The sequence below is a fragment of the Excalfactoria chinensis genome, chromosome 14 (genome assembly GCF_039878825.1).
Source record: "Excalfactoria chinensis isolate bCotChi1 chromosome 14, bCotChi1.hap2, whole genome shotgun sequence".
In the NCBI taxonomy this organism is placed as follows: domain Eukaryota; kingdom Metazoa; phylum Chordata; class Aves; order Galliformes; family Phasianidae; genus Excalfactoria; species Excalfactoria chinensis.
Genome location: NC_092838.1, coordinates 1,765,517 through 1,786,510, shown reverse-complemented (window position 1 = coordinate 1,786,510; position 20,994 = coordinate 1,765,517). Strand labels below are relative to the sequence as shown.

General features: G+C 52.0%; 1 protein-coding gene across 2 annotated transcripts in view; it reads right to left on the bottom strand.

The window, feature by feature from the left end:
* ADCY9 (adenylate cyclase 9) overlaps positions 1-15,458 on the bottom strand; it is a 51,822-nt gene extending 36,364 nt beyond the window's left edge. The window contains exon 1 of one of the 2 annotated variants that reach the window (XM_072349024.1): positions 13,554-15,458. In XM_072349024.1, coding sequence (XP_072205125.1) covers positions 13,554-15,246 — 1,693 coding nt within the window. In that variant the 5' untranslated portion in view covers positions 15,247-15,458. The remainder of the gene's footprint in view (positions 1-13,553) is intronic. The other variant, XM_072349023.1, reaches the window with a different exon arrangement.
* Positions 15,459-20,994: the final 5,536 nt, after the last annotated feature.

Genomic DNA, 20,994 nt, shown 5'->3' with positions numbered 1-20,994 from the left:
TTCCAGGCTGAAGGAGTGCCCAGTCTATGAGACAGCATTTGGATTGCCACGCTCCATGCCCACCTCCAGAAGCTTCCCTCTAAGGGTGTGTATCACAGCGATGCTCCCTTGGTTAAATGGTCAGCCCCTGTATTTCACTGGTTTTCCTTTAGAAGTTCATAACACACATGGATTTTTGCAAACAAAGGTTGAAAACCATCAGGGATTGAGAGAACTACAAACAATGAAATCATGTAAAGCCTTCATGGGTAAAAGTCTTTCTGAATTCGGGTTTGATTGGAATATAGCAGCCTGGGAAATTATGGCTCTAACCCACAAACAAGCGAGGGAATGTTCAGTAACCCCAGGCAAAAATCCCCTGGCCTCTCAGCAGCACAGTTCAGGCCGAAGCTTTACATCTATTTATAGACTTCGGGCACATATCACTACAATAGCTGATTGTGCTTTGCAGCTGTTTTGTATATCTAGAAGGGCAGGAAAGAACAGACTGCACTTTGATCATTCCCTTTTTTGGAGTATTAAAACAACAACAAAAAACGCCATTGGAAAGGACTCGGTATTTTTGAATCACAAGGGTACCTGTTCCAAGAGCCACAGCTCACGCTCAGCAGGGAGCTCTGGGCCACACGGCCCATTGTTTACCATCACTGTAAATACGGGCTGCAGAAAATATTTGTTCTGGGAGCATGCAAACTATTTCACCTATCATGGGAGCAAGCGCCAAACCTACTCCCAGGGATCTACTCCCCAGAGCATCTGCTGTGAAGTGACACACGCATGAAATTAAGATGCAAAGTGAAGCATGCAGCATCGCTGGGGAATGCAAGAACGAAGCTTTTGCTCAAGATATTGTTGTAGGAGAAGAATTAACAACATGTAACCTGTAAAACCTGTTGGTATGAGAGCTTTCCAAACACGCGTGCTGAGCTAATGCTGCTGCACAGAGGTACAAATTACACAGAGATGAAGCTGTGCCCCCTGTGCTGGGAGCTCCGTGCTCAGGGCAGCATCCATTCGCTGCTCGGACCAGAACAGCAGCACATACTGCTTTGCTCCTCAGCTCTTGCACTAACACTCACCCTGACACAAGATGTTAAGCCATACTCAGAGGAGTCACAGCCATGGAGCCATCAGCACGAGCAAGTCACATCTGTGCTACATGCAGCACTCCCCAGCCACACACCTGGAGGATGCTCATCACTACGGTCAAACAAACCTCAATCAAAGGAAGGATGGAAATGAGCACCAAGCAAGTACCTGCAAAGACCTCGTCTTACCATATCCATCCTGCCAGAGAAACATTTCTAGTCCATTTCTGATTATCACAATAAGATGTAAAATGGGGTAACCCATGGAATGGGGCACTACAGCCACCCACAAGTTTGAAAGTTCATTTCCATGCAGCCACGTGCTAGGCCCACAGTGGATGGTAAACTGCTCCAATTGCAAAATCCCTGCAGAGCACAAGCACCAAAGATCAGCCTCCAGAGAGCCAGCAGAGCCAAGCCTGGCCCAGTGGAATGCCCAAGACCAGCAATACCAGCTCCCAGCACAGAGCAGGCAGCCCAAACCCAAAAGATGAACAGACCCCATAGTCCCACTCAGGCCCTCCACTGACTCAACACTGAGGAACCATTTTCCTCGATGGGATCAGCCAGTCAGCCCCAAGCCCAACGCAGGGCAGTGACGAGCTCCTAGGGCTGACCAGCTCCTTGCCCGCTCCCTGGGCCTCGGGGCCGTGTGCCCAGCGCTGGCACAGCAGATGGCAGCCAGCCCAGGCTTCCCAAAATATCAGTGCAGCTGCTCATAGCGCTGCCCTCGGACAGGCCGCGGTGCCTACCAGCAGGGCTCGGGAAATATTTTTACAATTAAGACATTACACACAGTGACCACTATTTATACTTCGATATGTCAGCCTTAAATATTTACTTTTCCACTCACTCAGTTTGCATTATATGCCAACAGATCGCTTTCTTGCATCATTTAAAGAGCTTATATGTACTTAAAATTCTCTCAGCAATAAGGCAACAGCGTTACTGTAAAACAACTCAAAGTAAACAATGGGGAAAAAAAAAAATCTTTGCTACTTTTTATCTAAAATAGATTTCTACCGCAAAGATGAACCGTGTTTTTAAGTAATAGATTTGTTTGCCCTCTTCCCAGTGATAAAGTAACAGAGTATTTAAAGAAACCAGAACCAATTTGAACTTTCAACCTCTGCCTGGGCCTTGCAGCACTGCATGGTGCCCACACATGGGCTGGCTGCATCCCACCCCGCTGCCCCACGGCCCTGGAAAGGATGACCCTGGTTAGGGCAAGGAAATGTTTGCACTTCTAACCATACCACATACCAGGGCTGTACTGGCAGTTACTGGACATTCTTCCCAGAAAGCAGCCTGCTTGGCAGCCGTATTTCAACATGGAATTGTTTCCTTTTGCAGACCCAAAGCCAAGTACTGCTGTAGATGCGGGCATGGCCTCGAGGCCCCAGTAGATGATGGGGATGCCCATCGCCACTCCTGTTCTTCCTTCCCCATTCCTCACTTGCTGCAAAGTGCAGAAGAGATGCTCCAGGCTGGGTACCACACTACTTCCTTTTTGTTTTGCTTACTGCAAACCCCCTGAGTCTAGAGTTAACACAGATTTGCTAAGCTGGAAAAGGTCTACAGATGCTCCCGAGCAAAATGGAGCCAGCTCCTTCCCAAAAAGGAACAGTTATCCTCACCACTTCTTTTGCCATTGAGAATCACATCTTTAAATGTTCCTGCTATTCAAACCAGCTGAAGTAGATGAAGAGCCCTGAGATTCACTGCCAATCCATCAGAACACAGACTGCGTAACACTCCAGATCATCTCCCACATAAAACAAAAAGGACGACCATGACCCTTTCCGATCAAACTTCCAGCTCTTTCCTCAGGTCTCCCATCCTGAAGCATGGAGTGGCTGCAGCACTGCAAGGAGGGAACAGCCACCCGCAGGCTCTGCTGCACAGCTTCCATTCCCCTTCCAGCTGCCCGCTCCCATTACCTCACTTGCTCCTCCAGCCATCCCAGGCACTGCACCGGCCCTTTTTGTGCCTTCCATCTCCAGCCTCAGAGCGGAAACCTGGAAGGAAAGGCTGGAAGGAAGGGAAGAGGCACTGGGAAAGTGAAGATGCTGGAGGCATGCAAGGAAATAAGTTTCTAAGACTTTATTAAAGCTAAAACGCTTTTTCCAACTGGCGATTGGAAAGCAGAAGTAACCTCACAATCCTAACCCACATGAAGGAGGGAGGCCAAAATCCAGGCAGCCACTGAGCACCACCTGCATCACATCAGCAGCACAAAGCTCACACACCTGCACCTCCTCACTCACAACATTTCATTTCCCTGCAAGGAAAGAATGGCTGACACAAAGGTAACTCAGGTAGCTGATGTTCAGCCCCACAGCTCAGAGGCATTACATCTAACCTACTGCCAGCAAAACGCTTAGGCTCATCAACCCTGGAGAACACTCTCCTATTCACACACACAGCTTCCACTGCTTGCCAACTTTGTCTCAATCAAGTTTATTCTCTTAATCTTTGCTGTACACTTATCAATGAGCAAGCCTATACAATCACACCACCAGATAAGGATAAACTAAAAAAGAGAAGAGAAAATATTTGAGAACGTTTCGCGACACCAACACTGGCATAAGGTCAGAGAGGATCCGCTTTCCCTGCTGCTGAGTTTTTGGGCTTTGCACCCAAAGCACCTCCACCAATATCACTGAGGACCACACAAGAACCCCCTGAAGCAGTCCTGGTTGGCTGATTGCAGATCTCAGCATCCCTCCGACTCACCCTTCCCCATCTCCCCCCCATCACCTACGGCACAGAGCAACTCGCTCCTCTACATCCCCGAAGATAAAATCTAATGGGTAATTACAGATACAAAAGAAAACCTAGGAATAACTATTTCCCCTTTGCAGCTTCCGTCCCGTTAGCATATTTTGCTGCTATAATGCCTACGGGGCTTATCTTTGGTTGCAGGAGAACAAAGAAAACAAACAGTAAGCATTTATCTAAACAAGCCACAATATTTTCAGAGAAGCTGCCATGGTGATCTATGGGGCCTTGGGAGGTATGTGAGAAATGGGTCGAAAGTAACATAGCTCTTATTTCTATAGCAAGAAGCCATTTGTAATGATTTATATTATAATATCTGAAAATCCTGCCTTCTCCATGTCACCACACACCTCCCATCAGCAAATGGCACTGAGATGCTGTTAGGGCTCACACCACTGAGTCCTATTCTCCCCCCTATCCAGCGGTTTACCCTTTTGAATTACTAGCAAACAAACAGCAAAGAACATGAAAGTACATAAAAAGGGGGCAATAAGCTGCAACAGTTCCATCAGATCAGCTGCAATAAGACGTAAAAAAGAAATATGCAGTCATTTGCAATAGGGGAGAACTGCTGGGTTTGTTTACAAAGGAGCCTGGTGCTCCTCCAAGGTCTACGTTCCAGCCTGAAAATAACTCCTTCCAACAGCTGTCAGGTGGGGGGGAGGCAACAGACATGAGCAGGGTCCGTTCCCAGAGCACACAGTGAACAGCAGCTCCCTGGGAAAGGCAGGCAGTGACCGGGCACCCAGAAGGGAAATGCTCCCATGAGGACTCCCAGCACCTGGCCACAGAAGGCAGGACCAGCACCACCCCCACGCTGAGCAGAACCTGTGTCCAAAACAGCCCAATAGAAGCAGGGTAAATGAACTGACCCAATCCATCCCTCCACGCATGGGTCAAGAGGAGGCTCTGCTGAGTTTTAAAGGTCTCGGAATGTACCTTGGGGGAGAGGCTGCTGAAAGAGCAGTGGGAAGCATCTCAGCTGCGTTGCTGCAGTTTGCTCTTTCTGTCCCCAGCATCCAAAACGCTCAGTTCTGTTCCAGGAAATGTCGTGAATCGCCCCAAACGCAGCAGAAAATGTTAGGCCATTAAAGAATCACTTCCTTCCTCCCAAATAAATGTCACTTAATAGCCCTCTCCTTTCCAGAACTGCTGTAACGCTGCAGTAGGAGGGATAAATCATTACGTTTTGTATTAAAGGAAAAAACCCACTATGGAAAACAGCGCTGACAGCAACTTCTCCATTCCAGAGGTGGAACACTGGGTTCCCACCACGAGAACAGAGCAGAGTGACAAGCAGAGTGCTGCAGCAAGAGCTGGGCATCACTGCTACCATAGCAAGGGGCAGGCAGGATGGAGCACAGGGTGCAGCTCACTGCCTGCACAGCTCCCAGCTAGGCCCCGAGCTCCTGCCTGGTATATGGTCTCCTCCACCCCAAACACATTTGGAATGTGGGCACCCATAGAGGCAATGGGATTTGAACCTGCTGTGAGAGCTGCAGTGCAGAGTGCACAGCAGGAACTGCAGTTTGGGTTTGTGGCATTTCACTGTGACACTTCTGGGCTGAGTCTGATCAGCCTCCCACCAACAAGTGACATAGCAGTGCACCAGGGGCACTGAAGCAAAGTGCTGCAGCAGCTTTGTTGGAGCAGGAAAGAGCTGCACAGAGCACAGCCAACCAAACCCTGGCTGCAGCTGTAGCCGGGGTTCGATGAGAGCTGACATTCCTCCACGGGCAGATTATTGAGCAGGCACATCAGGAACTAACCCGCTGCAATGAAGGGCTGGCAGCTGTTTTCCAGGGCTAGGCTGCACAGCTGCAGATGGGGAAGGAAGTATGCAGAGCCTCCAGACAGCCCCCAAAGCGAGCCCATGCCCCAGCCCCACCAGGGCATCCCTCCTTCCCCCAGCAGTATTCAGTGCACCGCAGTATTCCCAGGTCACACGCTCTGCTTCTGCAGCTGATTTGTATCCCCGGACAAGAGAAAGGGGAAATGCTACAGTAACATTTCATCCTCTGTTTGTTATGGTTCAGCTATAAAAGTATCCGCGTTCTGTATACATTGAATCATTTTCTTTCAAGACAGCTTGAAATATGGGGTCTGGAAGGGATGGAGCATCGCAGCCTCTCAGGCAGCCTGTGCCTCACTGCCTGTATTGTAACAAATTTCTTCATACTCAAACCAATATTAGGCTCATACAAGTCAAATCACAGTCCCCAAATATATATGCAATACAGCTTACCGAAGTGCTTATAAATACAGCACTGTAGGGAAGAGCATTAAGCGCAGAAACCTAACAAGCAAATATATCCTGAAATACCTTCTACATTCTAAAACTATTTCCAACTCCGTCACCCCTTGAAACCTCAGATACAGATACATCTCCCATGACACTGACACTGAGCACAGGAGATCTCTACAAGGTCCCAGCCAGCTCAGAAACTTCAAGTCATCGCCTCCATGGACCTACACTGCCAGCTAAGTGTGGAGCTCAGTGGGGTGAAGGAGGTCCAGCCATGAAGTTCAAAGGCCATTTGCTTAATCTAGGCTTTTCCTAAAGGAAATCCCAACAACAAAAAAGCTTCTCTTCCAAGAGATACCCATCTAGCACAAAAAGGACAATGTTTGTATTGATCTACCACACAAAACAGGGAATAGACTCAAAAACCCCCAAACTAAACGTTGCTGTAGCTTTTTCTTCGTCAGACAGACCGACCCCCAGGCAGCACATTGAAAATCTGACTATTGAGGTGGACGACACCTAGAGCCCCAATGACAGGCAGCAACATAAAGCCTTAAGATAGGAGAAGAAAAGTGATGGGGTGCCAAGTTATCACAGAAACTGAAACCAAAACTGGAGAGATTCCCGGCAAGCCAGCACACATACACTAACACGGCTATGTGTTTAAGTGAGGACCAAAGCTGAGTGTTGTGTTTTGGTTGTTTCTTGCTATTTCATGAAAAACAGTAAATAAAAGGCAGACAGGTTTTGCATCATCATTTTGAGAGGAGGGATTTCTAGATGACATATTCCTGTTTGCTTCGGTTTGGAGGTCGTGTGCAGCCAGTGGAATGAGACTTCAAGGCTTTCAGACAGTAAGCTGCAGAAGGGAAGCCTCCCCTGTGTAACAAAACAGCTCTCCAGACAAGGATTCCCACCACGACTTCTGGAAGGCGCTGAGGCCGCGGGCACCCAAACCTCCTCACCGCCCTTGGAAGGATCCAGCTGTGAGATTCAGCTCACAGAGCATTCTCAGAAACACCAGGCAAGAAACACCCTAAGGAGGCACGTACTGAAACACCCCCCGTATACATGCCAGCCAGAACTCACAGCCATCTCACACAACAAAGATTTTTTAACTCCTCTGGGAAAAGCTACCACGAAATACCGAAGCGTGAGCAAAGTTCCCTGCAGAGGTGGGTGCACATGACTTCAGCAGCAACTGCAGGCCTTCTGTTTACAGCTCCGTGCCCATGGCAGATTCCAGCACTGTGATGTTTCATAACCAAAGACGTACACGTTCACTTCACATCCTCAGCAGAAAAATTCAATTAGCCATCGCTATGGATTCCAGAGAGCGGGGTGAGGCGTGGTGTGTGCTCCTCTTAAATGCTTTAGTGGGATTATGAAATGACTATTAATACACTTTCTCATCCTCATGTGGTATTTTAAAGGAAGCTCTCCGCTTCCAGTTGGTGCCAAGCAGCAAGTCAAACATCAAATATTATTCATATTGTCTCATTAGGATCCTACATGTACATACGTGATAAAATCTGTTTCATAACGTATCACAGGAGTGACGTGAGTCCCAAGAAGTGAGACTGAAAGCAAAACAAGCAAAAGCCTTTTACATAACATTATTAAGTAAGAACCAAGGTCTAAAACCTAGGGATAGATGGGAAAAGCCACCAAAGTCCCAGGCCAAGGCCTGAGAGCTGCTAGCAGAATGACTCTCAGCAAGGTTCCCCCTCCTGGAAGCTGTGGCTGCTCCTTCTGCACTGACTTCCTCGAAGCACTCCCCTCCTGCCCAGCTCCTGTTGTCCAAACAGCGGAAATTCAGAGCTAACAGCACACTTGGTCTCCCTGCAGTCATGCCCTTGCAGCAGCATTTCCTCACGATATCCTGTCCGTAACACTGGCCCGTGGCACAGACCTACCTGTTTCACTCCAGTCCAAGTTGGTCAGAGGATAAAGATGCCTCATACCTCATGGGACAGACCTCACGTGGCCATTAAACAGGAGTTCAAATAAATAACTGCAACAACCGGACTCAGGAATAGCCATGTAAAAGCTATCAGGGAGCTCGAATGGAAACATACCTAATATAACATACAGAGAACTGCTAACTCTATTTCATGCATTAGGCATGTATTATGCAGAGGGATAGCAGAGATCTCAACTGCAACAAGTGAGGATAAGCCCAAGTGCAGCAGCTGTGGTCACAGACACAGTGGAAAAAGTCTGCTTACCCTTGGAAGGCTTCAGGTAGGAAGGGATCTCCAGCAAAATACCCTCACCTCCACTGCCAGCCCTTAAATGAGGGCTGGGAAGGGGTGGATCCTGGCTCCAGCCCTTCCAGTCACTCAGTGCATTGCATGCACCTGAGCCCCCCTGGGCTGGCCCTGCCTTCCCACCAGGTGCTCCATCACTGCTTCAGGCCGTGACTTAGCATTTCCACTCCAGATGGTATTGATTATTAACTGGTTTTCCTTGCCTTCTCTCCTCCTTTTTTTGGTTCTGCAAGCATAAGATCCCATTACTACACCAGCAAACTTGGCTACCCTGCCAGATCCTCTTCCCTGCTCCAACTGTGAGGACTTTTCTTATCAGCAGTGCTGTTTCATGCCCATAACGTGATCTCCAAATGTATTGAGCAAGCTGAAGTCAACAGCCTGAGCAGTGGTTGAAGATGACACCTTCAGCAGTGCAACACAAGGAATGGGTAGCGCTGTCAGTGCAATAAAGACTTGTAGCATTTATGGGTGTTTACATGGTTTGCAAAGAATTCCCACCTAAGTTACTGGAACAAATACAAACCTAGAAGTTTGTAAGGGATGCTTTGAACCCCAGGGATGCTTGTCTAAGGAATACAGCTGAGACATCTTGGAACCCAGAAACCTGTTTATCCCTACAGCCTCACACTGGGAGACTGAGTAAGGCTAAAACAGTTTTGGAAAGAAGGAAAGAGAAAATGCATTCAGCGCTGCCAGCCTGGGTTGAAGGCAGCACAGCTCTTGGCTCAGCAGTCCTACAGCAAGCAGCTGCACTTACACACCCTGCACAGCCTTAAGGCAAGTTCCAACTGACTCCTGCAGGGCTGTCCCATGGCGGTAACACGTAGGTAGGTAAGAGTCCACTACAAGGCGTTAATGCGGCAGCGGAGAGAAGCTCCTGCTGGATGTTAAACATTTAAAGGCTGGGATTATTATTATTTTCCTTCTTTTTGAAGGACAGAAGTGAGATCAAAAACGGTCTAAAAATAGCGGGGAATTTTCAAGTGTCAGCTGCAACGGAAGCAGGAGTTGCTGTCTCTCCTTACAGAGCCAGCAGGGATGGAGGCACAGCCAGCCACACACTGCAGAGCAGGGAGAACAGTTTTAGTTCACCCAATTGACACTCCAGCAACTTGCAGTGCCATGAAATCCCAATGAAACCGGTGCTTTAAAACGGTGGAAGGAAGTTCTTACATCCTCCACCTGCCTGAGGGAAAAGCGAAGCTCATATTGTGAAATAACCAGGGGGGGAAAAAAAAGAGTTTAAAACAATCTATTCAAATCACGCATCCATCGTGACAGGAGATGAACATAAATTATGTGCCTTTCGCTGTGTTTTGTCTTTTCCATCAATCTTTCCCCCTGATAACCCACAATATGAAGGGTTTCACTTAAAGAATAGAAAGTTCCCTTCCATTTGAATAGTCCCTCACACACTCTGATGACTGCGTGGAGTAAATAGAGAGAAGGGAGTTCAGGCTTGTTAGCTGCAGCGCATCAGTTTGCACTTCAACAACGATATTTCAGGCAGCCAAAGAAACAGAGAAGAGAGCCTCTGCAGACATGACTACAGAGCCAGGCTGCATCCCATGCAAGGACAGGACTTCCAGGTGGCTTTTCACTGCTTGCAGTTGGAAATCAATGATCAGAACTGAGAGCCTCCACAGCCAACAGATGAGTTTCCCCTAAATAACAAACCAGCTGAGAGCTGAGTCCTCTCGGACCGATATTTTTCCACCTGTCTGGGCTAAAGAGCCACCCAGCAAACCTCCCTCAGCACGTGGAGAAGTTCACCTTTCCACATCTTTCTGCCTGGCCATTAAAGCTGATGAGCATAGTTGCACAAAGCAAAACAACCACGTTTACTTTCAGAAGAAGCTCCTTCATTACATCAGGCAATGTTCTGGGCAAATTCAACCACCTAGCCCCCTACAGCAGCAGACTTGGAACCACATGATCCTCAAGGTCCCTTCCAACCCAAACCATTCTATGGTTCTGCAATGATTCCATGAACTCCTGCCTCAGTAACAGCAGCGAATAGCTCAGGTGGTGTAAAAATGACAAATTGGCTGCTCAGCTTGTGACAGCCCAGGCAAGGAGCTGCACAGCGGCCAACAGCCACGAGTGTGGGGGGGAACTTCAATGACAGTGACTTGCACCAGGCTAACAGCACACAAACACACCTCCCAAATGAAACCACAGCTCTGTTGCACGACACTCCATAAACAGAGCCAGCATTCTTCCCCAAGATGCTCATGCATTTTGAGTGCTCAAAAGTAGGCACTGGTGACCCTGGTATTTCTGGGAACGTGGCTGGCTGGCAAACAGTGACTGTGACCTCCTGAGCAGCAAGAGGGAGAAATGCAAACAGACGAGAAGAAATGAGAACAACAAAGAGCACAACAACAACAACATTTCCAGAAGCAGGACTTTTTATACCCTGAAAGGAGATCTCTGACTCCACAGAGCCCAGAAGGGACGCATTAATGTCATTGTCTCCCGTATTATGTGACCCTCATAGCCCTCAATAAATCTATTTGCTGGGAAGCTTAGCTAGAAAACAGAAAATGCAAATTGTCTGAAATGCCACAGCAAAAGACACAAAGTGCACTCTGGGGTTTAGCTAGAGAAAACATCACAGCAACACTGCTCCACTGTGCCCCCATCCCCTCCATGGGGATGAGGTGCAGTGCAGACAGAAGCAAGAGCAGACAGGAATGGGAAAGCACAGTGAGGCCGTTAGTGGCTCTCTGTCTCTGCAGGTTTGGTGGGGCAAGAAGCCCTGCTGCTTGAAATAAGGAGGCATGGAAGCATCCTATCATTTATCAGCCAAAGGAGGAAGAAAACACACTTGCATCCTAAAAACCTCCAACGACCCCCAAGGCAACACCAGGAAAGAGAAACCGAGTTACGTCCTGCATCCTCCCAAGCACATGCAGAGCAGCAGGAGGGTGACTCAAGGCACCTCTGTCACTGCTGCACCACATCCCAAAATGCAGGGCAAAGCTCACATCGGCATGAGCCCTGAGCCTTCAGCATCCCATTCTGCTGAAGAAGAACTGGCTTGGCAACGCTGGCTCAGCTTCAGCCAGCAGCAACAGCAGCACAGGCAATGAAGAGATAATTTGCCAGGCACACGACATAAAAAATAGGATATCATTAAGATACCAAAGGTTGAAAGGAAGCTGAGAATTGAAGTGTTGGTAGGGAAATAAAGCTTATGCCTGTTATCTCCACAGCACTTTGATACTTGAAAAGAATAAGACACATGACATCGTTAACATCCACAACAAACTTCCTCTTCTCTGCTGCTGCTATCAACTAACGCTCAGGGAAAACAGCAAGGCAACAGAGCTGCCCAACCTGCATCAGCACACCACAGGGACAGCAGCCTCCTCGCAGGAAACCCAACCAAGAACAGAAGTCTGAGAAAGATCAAGAAGCAGCACTGCTGGCACGGGGTACCACTGCTCTGTGCAGCGCTCTTGTGGTCTCCTAGAAAACACGGACAAACGCACACAAGGATTTCAGAGCAGTACCGTCAGTCTCCACAAGTCCATTCACGTCACTGTGATGAATGGCACTGAGCACAGTTATAAATTCAGCAAAAACACTTAATTTCACTCTGCCACAGCCCAGCCCTTCACTGCATCCAGCCATAAAGTCAGAGGGAAGAAGGAGGAGTTTAGACACCACGCAGTTGTTTCTCTACAATCAGTACAGAAATCTGTTGTTGATGCTATTTATTTCCACCAGAAAGGCAAAATTCAGCTTGGGCTGACAGAGAGCTCACAGCTGAGCCTTTTTTCTCCGAAGCACGCTCCCACACGGGTACATCAGCCTCAACCCATTTCAAAGAACTTCACTGCATTCGTATTTTCAGGACTCAAACAGAAAGCTCAAGCCCAGCACAGAGCTCAAGCCCAGCACACACATCTGCTGCAGCCCCACGGCTCCCAGCTGCCAGCGTCAGTGATGTTTGTCCTCCCCATGAGCCTCACTTCAGCCCTGGTGCTGCATGCAGACAGCTTGTTCCCCAGAAATAAGTCTTTGTGTCACATCCCAAGCAGCACCTGCCAGGCGAGTGTGCTGCCATTGCTCCCGGTGCTCTGCCTGTCCTCATTTGCTGACCTTTCTGAAGCCACTTTGGCCTCTTCCCATATTTACGGCCCCAAACCTCTCCTTCCCCCACCCACAACGCTCTCCTGCAACTCCTTTGGTTCCTTACATGCCATTTTCCATTCTTTCCCTTTAGAAGTGTGTAGGTTTATAAACAGAACAAACTCGCGCCCAGTTTAAGGGCTTGCCACATGAGATTCTAACAAGATTCCATGCTCCTTTTCACTTTTCTATGACTGGGGACAAACACCCCCGTGAGACAGCAGCACGGCCCTGGGGGCAGGCAGCTCCAAAGAGGGAGCTGGGCCAGTTCCGTGCCACCAGCTCTGCTGGGAGCTGCATTGGAAAGCCAACGCTCTGCAGAGAAGTGACCACCGTCCCCTTCCTCCAGCCACACGGGGAGCCAGCTGATCCCCAGCGTCTTGCCCAGATCTCCAACGTGCAGTTTCATTTGGAGCCGCAGACAGCACAGCATCTGCCAGAGCTCTGAGCCACCCCAGTAACTTTTTCCAGCGTCACTCCGAACCGTAACAACTCGCTATCAAACTGCCAAACTCGCAGCCAGCGCTCGCTCCGTTCTGAGAATCCAGCTGTCAGCTTTCCCAAGTGCCTCCGCAGTCCCGACTCTTTCGGTGCCAACAAACTTTTCACAGATGCACATAATTTCACCAAACACATATGCTCTATGTATGGCACACCAAGTCAATTAACAAGATTGTTTACTGCATTCAAGGATGACACAACAGCACAACAAAAGCCTCTTGCAGACAGCAAGCGCGTTCACCTTCTCCTCCCGACAACGCTACAGGCTCACAAGTAGCTTAAAGGAGTTTGGAAGTCAAAGAGAGCTTTGAATACCCCCCCAAAAAAAGGCACGAGCTCCTTCATGCACATCATCACCACATCGTTCCCTACAAAGCTCCCTGGGCGCCACTGATCCCCAGCACGCCGAGATACACGAACAGCACGTTCAATCTGCAAGTCAACAAGCGCAAAGCACGCACTGGGGAAAAGATACTCCCTTGTAAAAGGCAAAATAAGAGCCGAGTACAAAACAACAGCACGTACCTTTTAACTGGTCGGCCACCACGCTCTGACCGACCCGCTCCGTCACTTTGCCGTCCTCCATTTCGTAACGATCGTCCAAATATTTCGCAGTAGCTTCTGAAATATGGACTTTCCCAGCCACCCCCAGCTGCTCCATCAGATTGGCCAAGTTGACGTCGTTGGACCACACGTCGAACTTGAACCTCCTCATTCCCAGGATGCCGCACAGCACCGTCCCGGTGTGGACGCCGACTCTCATGTTGACCATCTCTTTTTTCTCCTGGCAAAACTGCTCGATGGCTTTGATCATGCCCAAGCCCATCTCGATGCAGCAGTAAGCGTGGTCTGCCCGTGGCTCGGGGCAGCCGGCCACGCAGTAGTAGCAGTCCCCCAGCGTGCTGATCTTCTCACATTTAGTGTCCTCGCACAGGCGGTCGAAGCGCCCAAAGAGGTCGTTGAGGAGCCCCACCAACGCGTGGGCAGATTTATTGGCGCTCATCTTCGTGAAGCCAACGATGTCTGCAAACAGAATGCTCACCTGCTCTATCTGCTGCATTTTAAAAGGCCGGAATATGATGGGGTTTTTTTGGATGGAGGGCTTCTTCTTCCTGTTCTTGGGGCTGGAGGTGGAATGACGTTTGATGGAGTTCTCGCTCTCATCATCGCCCTGTTTCATTAAGTCATCGGCTATTATTCGGGGCATAACAGAGTGAATCATCCTCTCTTTCAGGGCTTTTTCCACTTCCAAGTCTTTCCCGTGCATGATGGACTGCCCCACCTTCAGGAACGTGCTTCTGGACCTGACTTCGGACATGATAAATAAATGAATGCCGATGGCGTGGATGCAGATGTGAAGGAAGGCTTTGCTCAACAGCTCCCAATAAACCGCGCCGCCTCCGAGCGGAGCGAAGCAGTTCTCATCGCGGAAGTGATAACCAAAGGTCTCAAAGAGAACCGAGTAGGAAAGTCCCAGGAACAAGCTTAAATACAGGGGTAAGTGCATCACCGTGTAGAGCAACAGGAGCACTTCGACGCACATGGAGAAGCTGCCCACTTGTGACAGGCAGGTGTCGGCAGGAGCGGCCGGGACCGTCCTGTTGGACACATCCCCGCTCCCCGAGAGGGGATCCAGGGCCTGGAACTGCGGGGCCAGCGTCAGGGCGAACACCAGGAGCGTGAGCGTCAGCGAAGTCCACACGTAACGGCGGGCGTAGGCCTTGGTGAACGTGAAGGCAAAGAAGGCCACGCACACCAAGAGGAAGCACAGGGCCGGCACCATGAACACCATCTGCTTCTCCCTCATGTGCACGCCGAAGTAGATGCCCCAGAGCAGGCAGGCCACGCCGATGTAGAAGAGGGCGTAGCGGAAGCGGCGCTGGGTCTGCGGGAAGCAGCGCTCCATGCACGCCTCCTCCAGGTTGGTGGAGTCGAACTTGGGGTCCCACCAGCGGGACGAGGCCCTCTCGAAGAGCTGCGGCAGTTTCTTCTGCCGGCGCAGGCCGGGCCCGCCGCCTCCGCCCGCCCGCCGGGTGCCCCCCGACTCCCCGGAGCTGCAGCTGGACGAGATGCTGTACTTGCAGCGCTTGGCCGAGGAGCAGCCCTGCTGCTGCCGGGGGTTGATCCTCACCGTCACGCTGTTGCTGTCCCCGCTGGAGTCGCAGCTCACCTCGGTGCTGTGGTGATGCAGCAGCTGCTGGTGCGGCGGGGAAGCCATGTTGTCGGTCCCTCCCGAAGAGCTCCTCCGCGTCGGATCCTTCGGGGCCGGGATCGCGGACGGCCGCCGAGGCCGCCGCTCAGTTCCCCGCCCCGGGCAGCGCCGCGGGGCTCCGCCGCCGGCCGGGCACGGCACGCAGCGCTGGGGGCCGCGGGCAGCCCCGCATAGTCCCGCCGCCTCGCACGCCTCCGGGCGCCCCGCGGGGCCGCCGCCGCCGCCCGCTGCCGGGGCGGGGCGGGACGGACGGCCGGCTCAGCGCCGCGGAGGGGCCGCCGGGTCCCCGCCGGGAGGGGCGCGCTACTCCATGTCGGCCGCCGCCGGTTCCTCCCCGCGCCAACGGCCGCCGTGCGGGCAGCGCCCCCCTCGCGGCCGGGCCGGCCCCGTCCTCCCGCCCGCCCCCCCCCCCCCCGACCCCTCCCGCCCACCTTACTCCGCCGGCCGCCCCCCCCGCCGCCGGGCCTCGGGGCCCCGCAGCCCCGCGTTCCTGGCGCCGCGGGCGGCGAGCGAGCGCCTCTGGGCGGACCCTCCGCCGCCGCGGGGCCGCCGCGCTGCCCTCCCGCGGGGTGGTGCCGGGCCGCCGCCGGGAGCCGCGGAGCGGAGCCGGGCCGGAGGAGGAGGAGGAGGAGGCGGCGGGCGGGGGCGCTCGCTCAGGCGCGGCGGAGCGCGGCGCGGGGCGGACACCACCTTCCGCCGGCGGCTGTCACGGGCTGCGGGCGGCGCGCGGGGCTCCGCGGGGCCGCGCTGAGCTAACGGGGCGGGGAAGGCGCGCGGCGCAGCCCTACGGCCCGCCCGCCGTCCTGCCCGCCGCTATCGGGGCCGCGCCCCGCGCCGCGCTATCTCTTCCTCCCAGGCGCTGCCCTCCGCCCCGTCCCGCACGGCCCCGCGCCGCTCCCGGCACGGCCGTGCCCCGCACCCTCGGGAGCGCGCGGCGCCGGGACCGCAGCCTGCGCTCGTCCTTAATAAAGGTCCGAGTGACGGCGCGGAACGTGCCGTGTTCCCCTGGGACGCGTGCCCGTCTCCTGACGCACTCGGACGCCGAGGCGGCCCGTAACCGAGGAGCCCCGTCGGTACCAAACGTTGTTTTGTTTCTGCCGTGACGCCGCCGTCCCGTCCCGGCGGAGCCGACCGGGTGTTCCCACTGCGGCCTTCCCGGAGCCCCCGTGGCAGCGGCTGTCGATGCTCCCAAACGCGCTTCCAGTGGCTTCGTGAAGGAGTCCTGAAGTGTGCGGGCAGGAAGAGGGGAATTAGGAAATCATTAGAGCCCTTCTTGTCGCTGAGCGCCTCGGGGGGTCATTGAGAAGAACGCGGGGTTAGTTTTCTTCCAGGTAGAGACGTGAGTTTTCCCTCTGGCACCATCCAAGTCGTGACCTCGCTCTGTTCCTTTGTTAAGCAAAGCATTGCTTGTGCAAAGAATAGAAGCTGAAGCCCTCCATACTGCTATCTTGGTACTGAAACACAGGCTTTAATCCAACACCCAAAGTGTAGGGCTGTAGAATCATTCATGTTGGAGACCACCTCTCAGATCCCCAGGTCCAACCCCAGCCCACTGCCCGCATCCCTCAGTGCCACATCCCCACAGCGCTGAACACCCCACCACTCCCTGTGCAGCAGTGCCAGCACATCGCTGCTCTGTCTGAGAAGGAACGTTTCCTAACACCCAACCTGAACCTCTCCTGGCTCAGCTTGCAACTTCCCATCCTATCGCTGTTAGCCAGGAGCCAAGGCTGACCCCCACCTCACCACAGCCTCCTCTCAGGAGGTGCAGAAGGTGATAAGGGCTCCCCTGAGCCTCAACCAGACCGCACAATCCCATTCCCTGAGCAGCTCCCCATAGTACTGGTGCCCCCCACCCCTCACAGCTCCATTATCCTCCTCTGGAAGGTTCCTGCTTGCACCGTGCACTGTGCACGAAGGCAGGGGCAGCTCGAGCGTGTTTACCCTGCACACATGAAGAGGAGACTCAGAAGCAACAGAAATGTGTCTTGTTCCCCCTGTGCTCCATAAAGTAGGACTTTGTGTGTGCTGAGGATAAACAGAATCACATCAAAGATCTGCGTACATCACAAGTTTTACCCGGAGTGACCCACATGATCCCAGGTTTTGGTTACTCTCTGCTCAGAGGCAGCTTTTGATCTCCGCTAATGAAGTTGTCTCTTCTTTCCCAGCTCTCACATACTGGCTTGGAGGACGATGAGATGGGATCAAGTGGGACCGAGGAGACACCGGGCTGGTCCAACCCCTCTTGGGAAGCTTCAGGATTGCTCGGTGTCCTCTGCTGTCTGAGGGAATTTCTTTTAAGCCCATGTCACTAAATCCATGTATTTAGCCTATAGAACTCGATTGACTTCCCTTCTCAGAGGCACAGCTTTGTCAGCTCTCCTGATGAGCTTTTGTTTGACATTCATAATATTGTACTTTGCTGCTTATCTGGTGGAGCTGTGCGGAACTGCTGGGGGGGGGGGGCCTGAAACGTGGCAGCCCACATGATGCTTTTTTAGGCTTCACAAGCCGCCTCCACGGGGCACAGAACACGGATGGGAGCCGCCGCCAGAACAACACCGGTGTGAATGCCTGCCGTGGTGTAGCTGGGGAGGAGGAGTGCTCTTTAGGAGGTTGTGGTTTTAGTGTATGCTGGCACGGGGAAACTTACAGCCTGGAAGAAAGGCAGCATGGGCACCATGGATGGAGACTATTCATCCCATCTGGTTCAGGAAACAGCACAAATACTGAAGGAAAATATGGCAGAACCTGTTCAGTCCATGCAGAGACAGTGATGCTCAAGGGAGAGGAAGAGATGCCCCTTCACTTCTGTCCCACCCTAACAGAGAGCAGCATTCACCTTCTAACAGACTTCTGCTCAGCATCAGTGCTGGGCTTCTTCTGGACCCCGACGACCTCTGGGTGATGGGGAGAAAAACAGACATCTCTGACTTCTGCTTACAGCTGAGCAGCTGAGCAGTAGGCAGCGTTTTGGATGACTGTCACCCCTCTTACATTCAGGTTCACCGTGATGCTCATCGCACTTTGCCATGCAAGCAGAGCGCAGCGCTCACCTTTGGCATCTTTCTTATGCAGAGCAAAGGAGGCTGAGTAAGTGATGCACTCTTCTCGCTTCATCATGGTGTCCAGGTTCTTTGTGTCTGCTCTGCATTCTCATCCCTCTTCAGAAGGGGCTCAGATTACCCACGTTACCGACACAGCTTCATCTCCCAGACGAGATGCTTTCCTGCGCTGTGCTGAACACACTGCAGACCCGCTCACTTGGTGATGTCTGCCGCCGGGATGTGGCTTCCCCTGAAGCTGCCTTTCTGTAAGGAGAAGGCAAACTTCAAGTTTATTGCTCGTTCCATTCATAACGAGAAGTTCCCCTGACTTGCCAAGCTGCTGAATCAGCTCGGGCACCTCACCCTTGAGTCAGCAAAGCCTGAAATAGAAACTCGCTCTGTTTCCGAGCACAGGAAGCACCACTGTTGTCTGCAAACACAGCCACATCCAACATGGTTTTTTATAACTCCAGCTCCTCGCTGGAGGAACTTGAATGACATCCTTAAAAACAAAACAGAGCAAAACTGTTTTCTTACTTGCAACAGGGAAGCTCAGATCGGTATGAATGGAGCTGCACGGGGTGGAAGCACTGAGGAGCAAGCAGCAGGAGGACAAGTGGCAGGCAGGGAGGCCAGTCAGCACCAACCTCCAGCATGGCTGCAGCTGCTCCGGATGGTCAGAGCTGGGGACAAGGGACAGCCAGGCCGGAGCAGAGCACCAGGCCATTGAGGAGCAGTGGCAGGAGGACAGGGTCCATCTGAGATGCCCTGAGCAGAGCGAAGTCTTTCCCTATCAGGCCATGACCATAAAATAGCTAAAAGCAGTGAACATGACCAACACTTGTATTCAAGGGGTGTGGACTTATGAAGCTGTAAAGTCATCAGCAGGACTTCTGTGAGTAGGTGGCAGGCAGTGAGAAGCCACGTACAACCAGTCTGTATGTGCTGCACTGGGGAGGAGTTTCTGTGACTCCAAGTCAGGCCACTGAGAAATATAGTCCCAGTGTTAATTCACATGTTTTCCCTTCTCAAGAGGCTGAGCTCCCGTTTTCCCTTGCAGATGCACCATCAGTCACTTCCAGCACACCACAAGAGCCCCATGGAAGCATTACTATGGAAGAAATGATAGAATCTGAGAAGAAATGTTGCCATTTCTGCAGTGCGATGCATAGCTCAATTCTGTCACCTTCTGACTTCTCCAACAGCACGGTTGCAACTTGCAGCACGTCTTGTGTTTGATGCTTTGGATTATCCAGCTGAAAAGAGGTGAGGAAGAGAACAATTGTGGCCTTATGCAATCCTCCTGTGCACGCTGCATGGCTTTTGAAGAAAGACCTGCTGCAAATCCACCAAAACTCCCAGCTCTGGGCCTGAGTGCCGCAGGGAATTACACAGCTTAAAGCTCAGTGCAACGTTTGCTGTGTGTGCACTGAGCCCTTTTCTGAGCTCAGGTTGCTGAGGCTGAGGGAATCACGGCGTGCTGCTGTCCCTGAGCTGTGCTGGAATGGCAGCAACGCGGCATTCCCATCTCCTCATAAAGCAGCTTTATCCTTCCACTCTCTGAATGTTGCAGTGTGTTTTAAGTGCAAATCTGTTCTCCTGTGGCGTGGGTGCCAGAATCATGGTGAGGGTGGGAGGGGGGGGGGGAAGAAAGAGAGAGAGAGAGAAAGATCCATGGCAATTTTCTATATTTATTTTGCCCAGAAAAGATAGGAGAGGGGCACCTGCACAGCTCTGCACAGGAGTTCATGGGCTGGCTGTGTTCTTCTGGGCACACAGGTGACACATGATGTCCTCTGCTCCCCTGGGGCAGACAGGTCTATGTGGCAGTGCTGCATGTTCTGCCTGCCCACAGCACCAAGGGATGCTTATTCCTATGACAATTTCTACATGCAGACATTCCATAAGCTTGGAAAGAGCACGCTTCTACTGTCCAATCACTGACAGGACTCAGGAGGAGCGGGCAGGTGATGGTCACAGCTGGGCCACGCAAGCAAGAAATGCACGTCAGGTCAGCCCCCGAGCCATGGACGCACTTAATGAAGAATTTCCCATAGTTAGGACTCTCACTTCCCCTCCTTGAAGCGGCCAGCTCAAACCCCAGGACCGGGCTCATGGTGGTGGAGGTGTGCTGGGTCCTCACCAGATGTTCCGTCCTGCCCTGTCTCCTCCATGCAGAGCTTCTGCAGGGCAAGGGAAGCTCCGGGAGTCTTCTGAATAAGTGGGAGAGTTCATCCATTTGTTAATGAAAGCAGCCGGATCAGCTGGACAGAGATCTGAGGGTCGGAATGTGCAGCAAGGAAGGGCTGCCTTTAAGCAGCTTTGGTCGCACAACAGAGCCTGAGCTATGTGAGTTAAAAGGGCAGAATGTCCTCGCTGAGAAATGCAATTTAGAAGCCCGACAGCTTGAAAACAGCTGGAAGGGTTTGGGACTTCCTGGGGAGAAAAAAAATCACCTTTGGCTCAATGAGACGTGGAGGATTTGAAGCCCACAGTGGAAGTTTTTGGAGAAGGTTAGGACGAATGAAAATGGAGGATTACAGTTTCAACTGTTTTGCAATCCTTGGCCTCGGTCCTTCAGACACTTTCACACATGCTTAACTTTATATGTGTGGTTTGCTTTGCTGACCTGAATGGGATTATTTACACGTGTAGATCTGAGGACGTGCGTAAATGTTGACAGAGTGGCATATTCTGACCATAG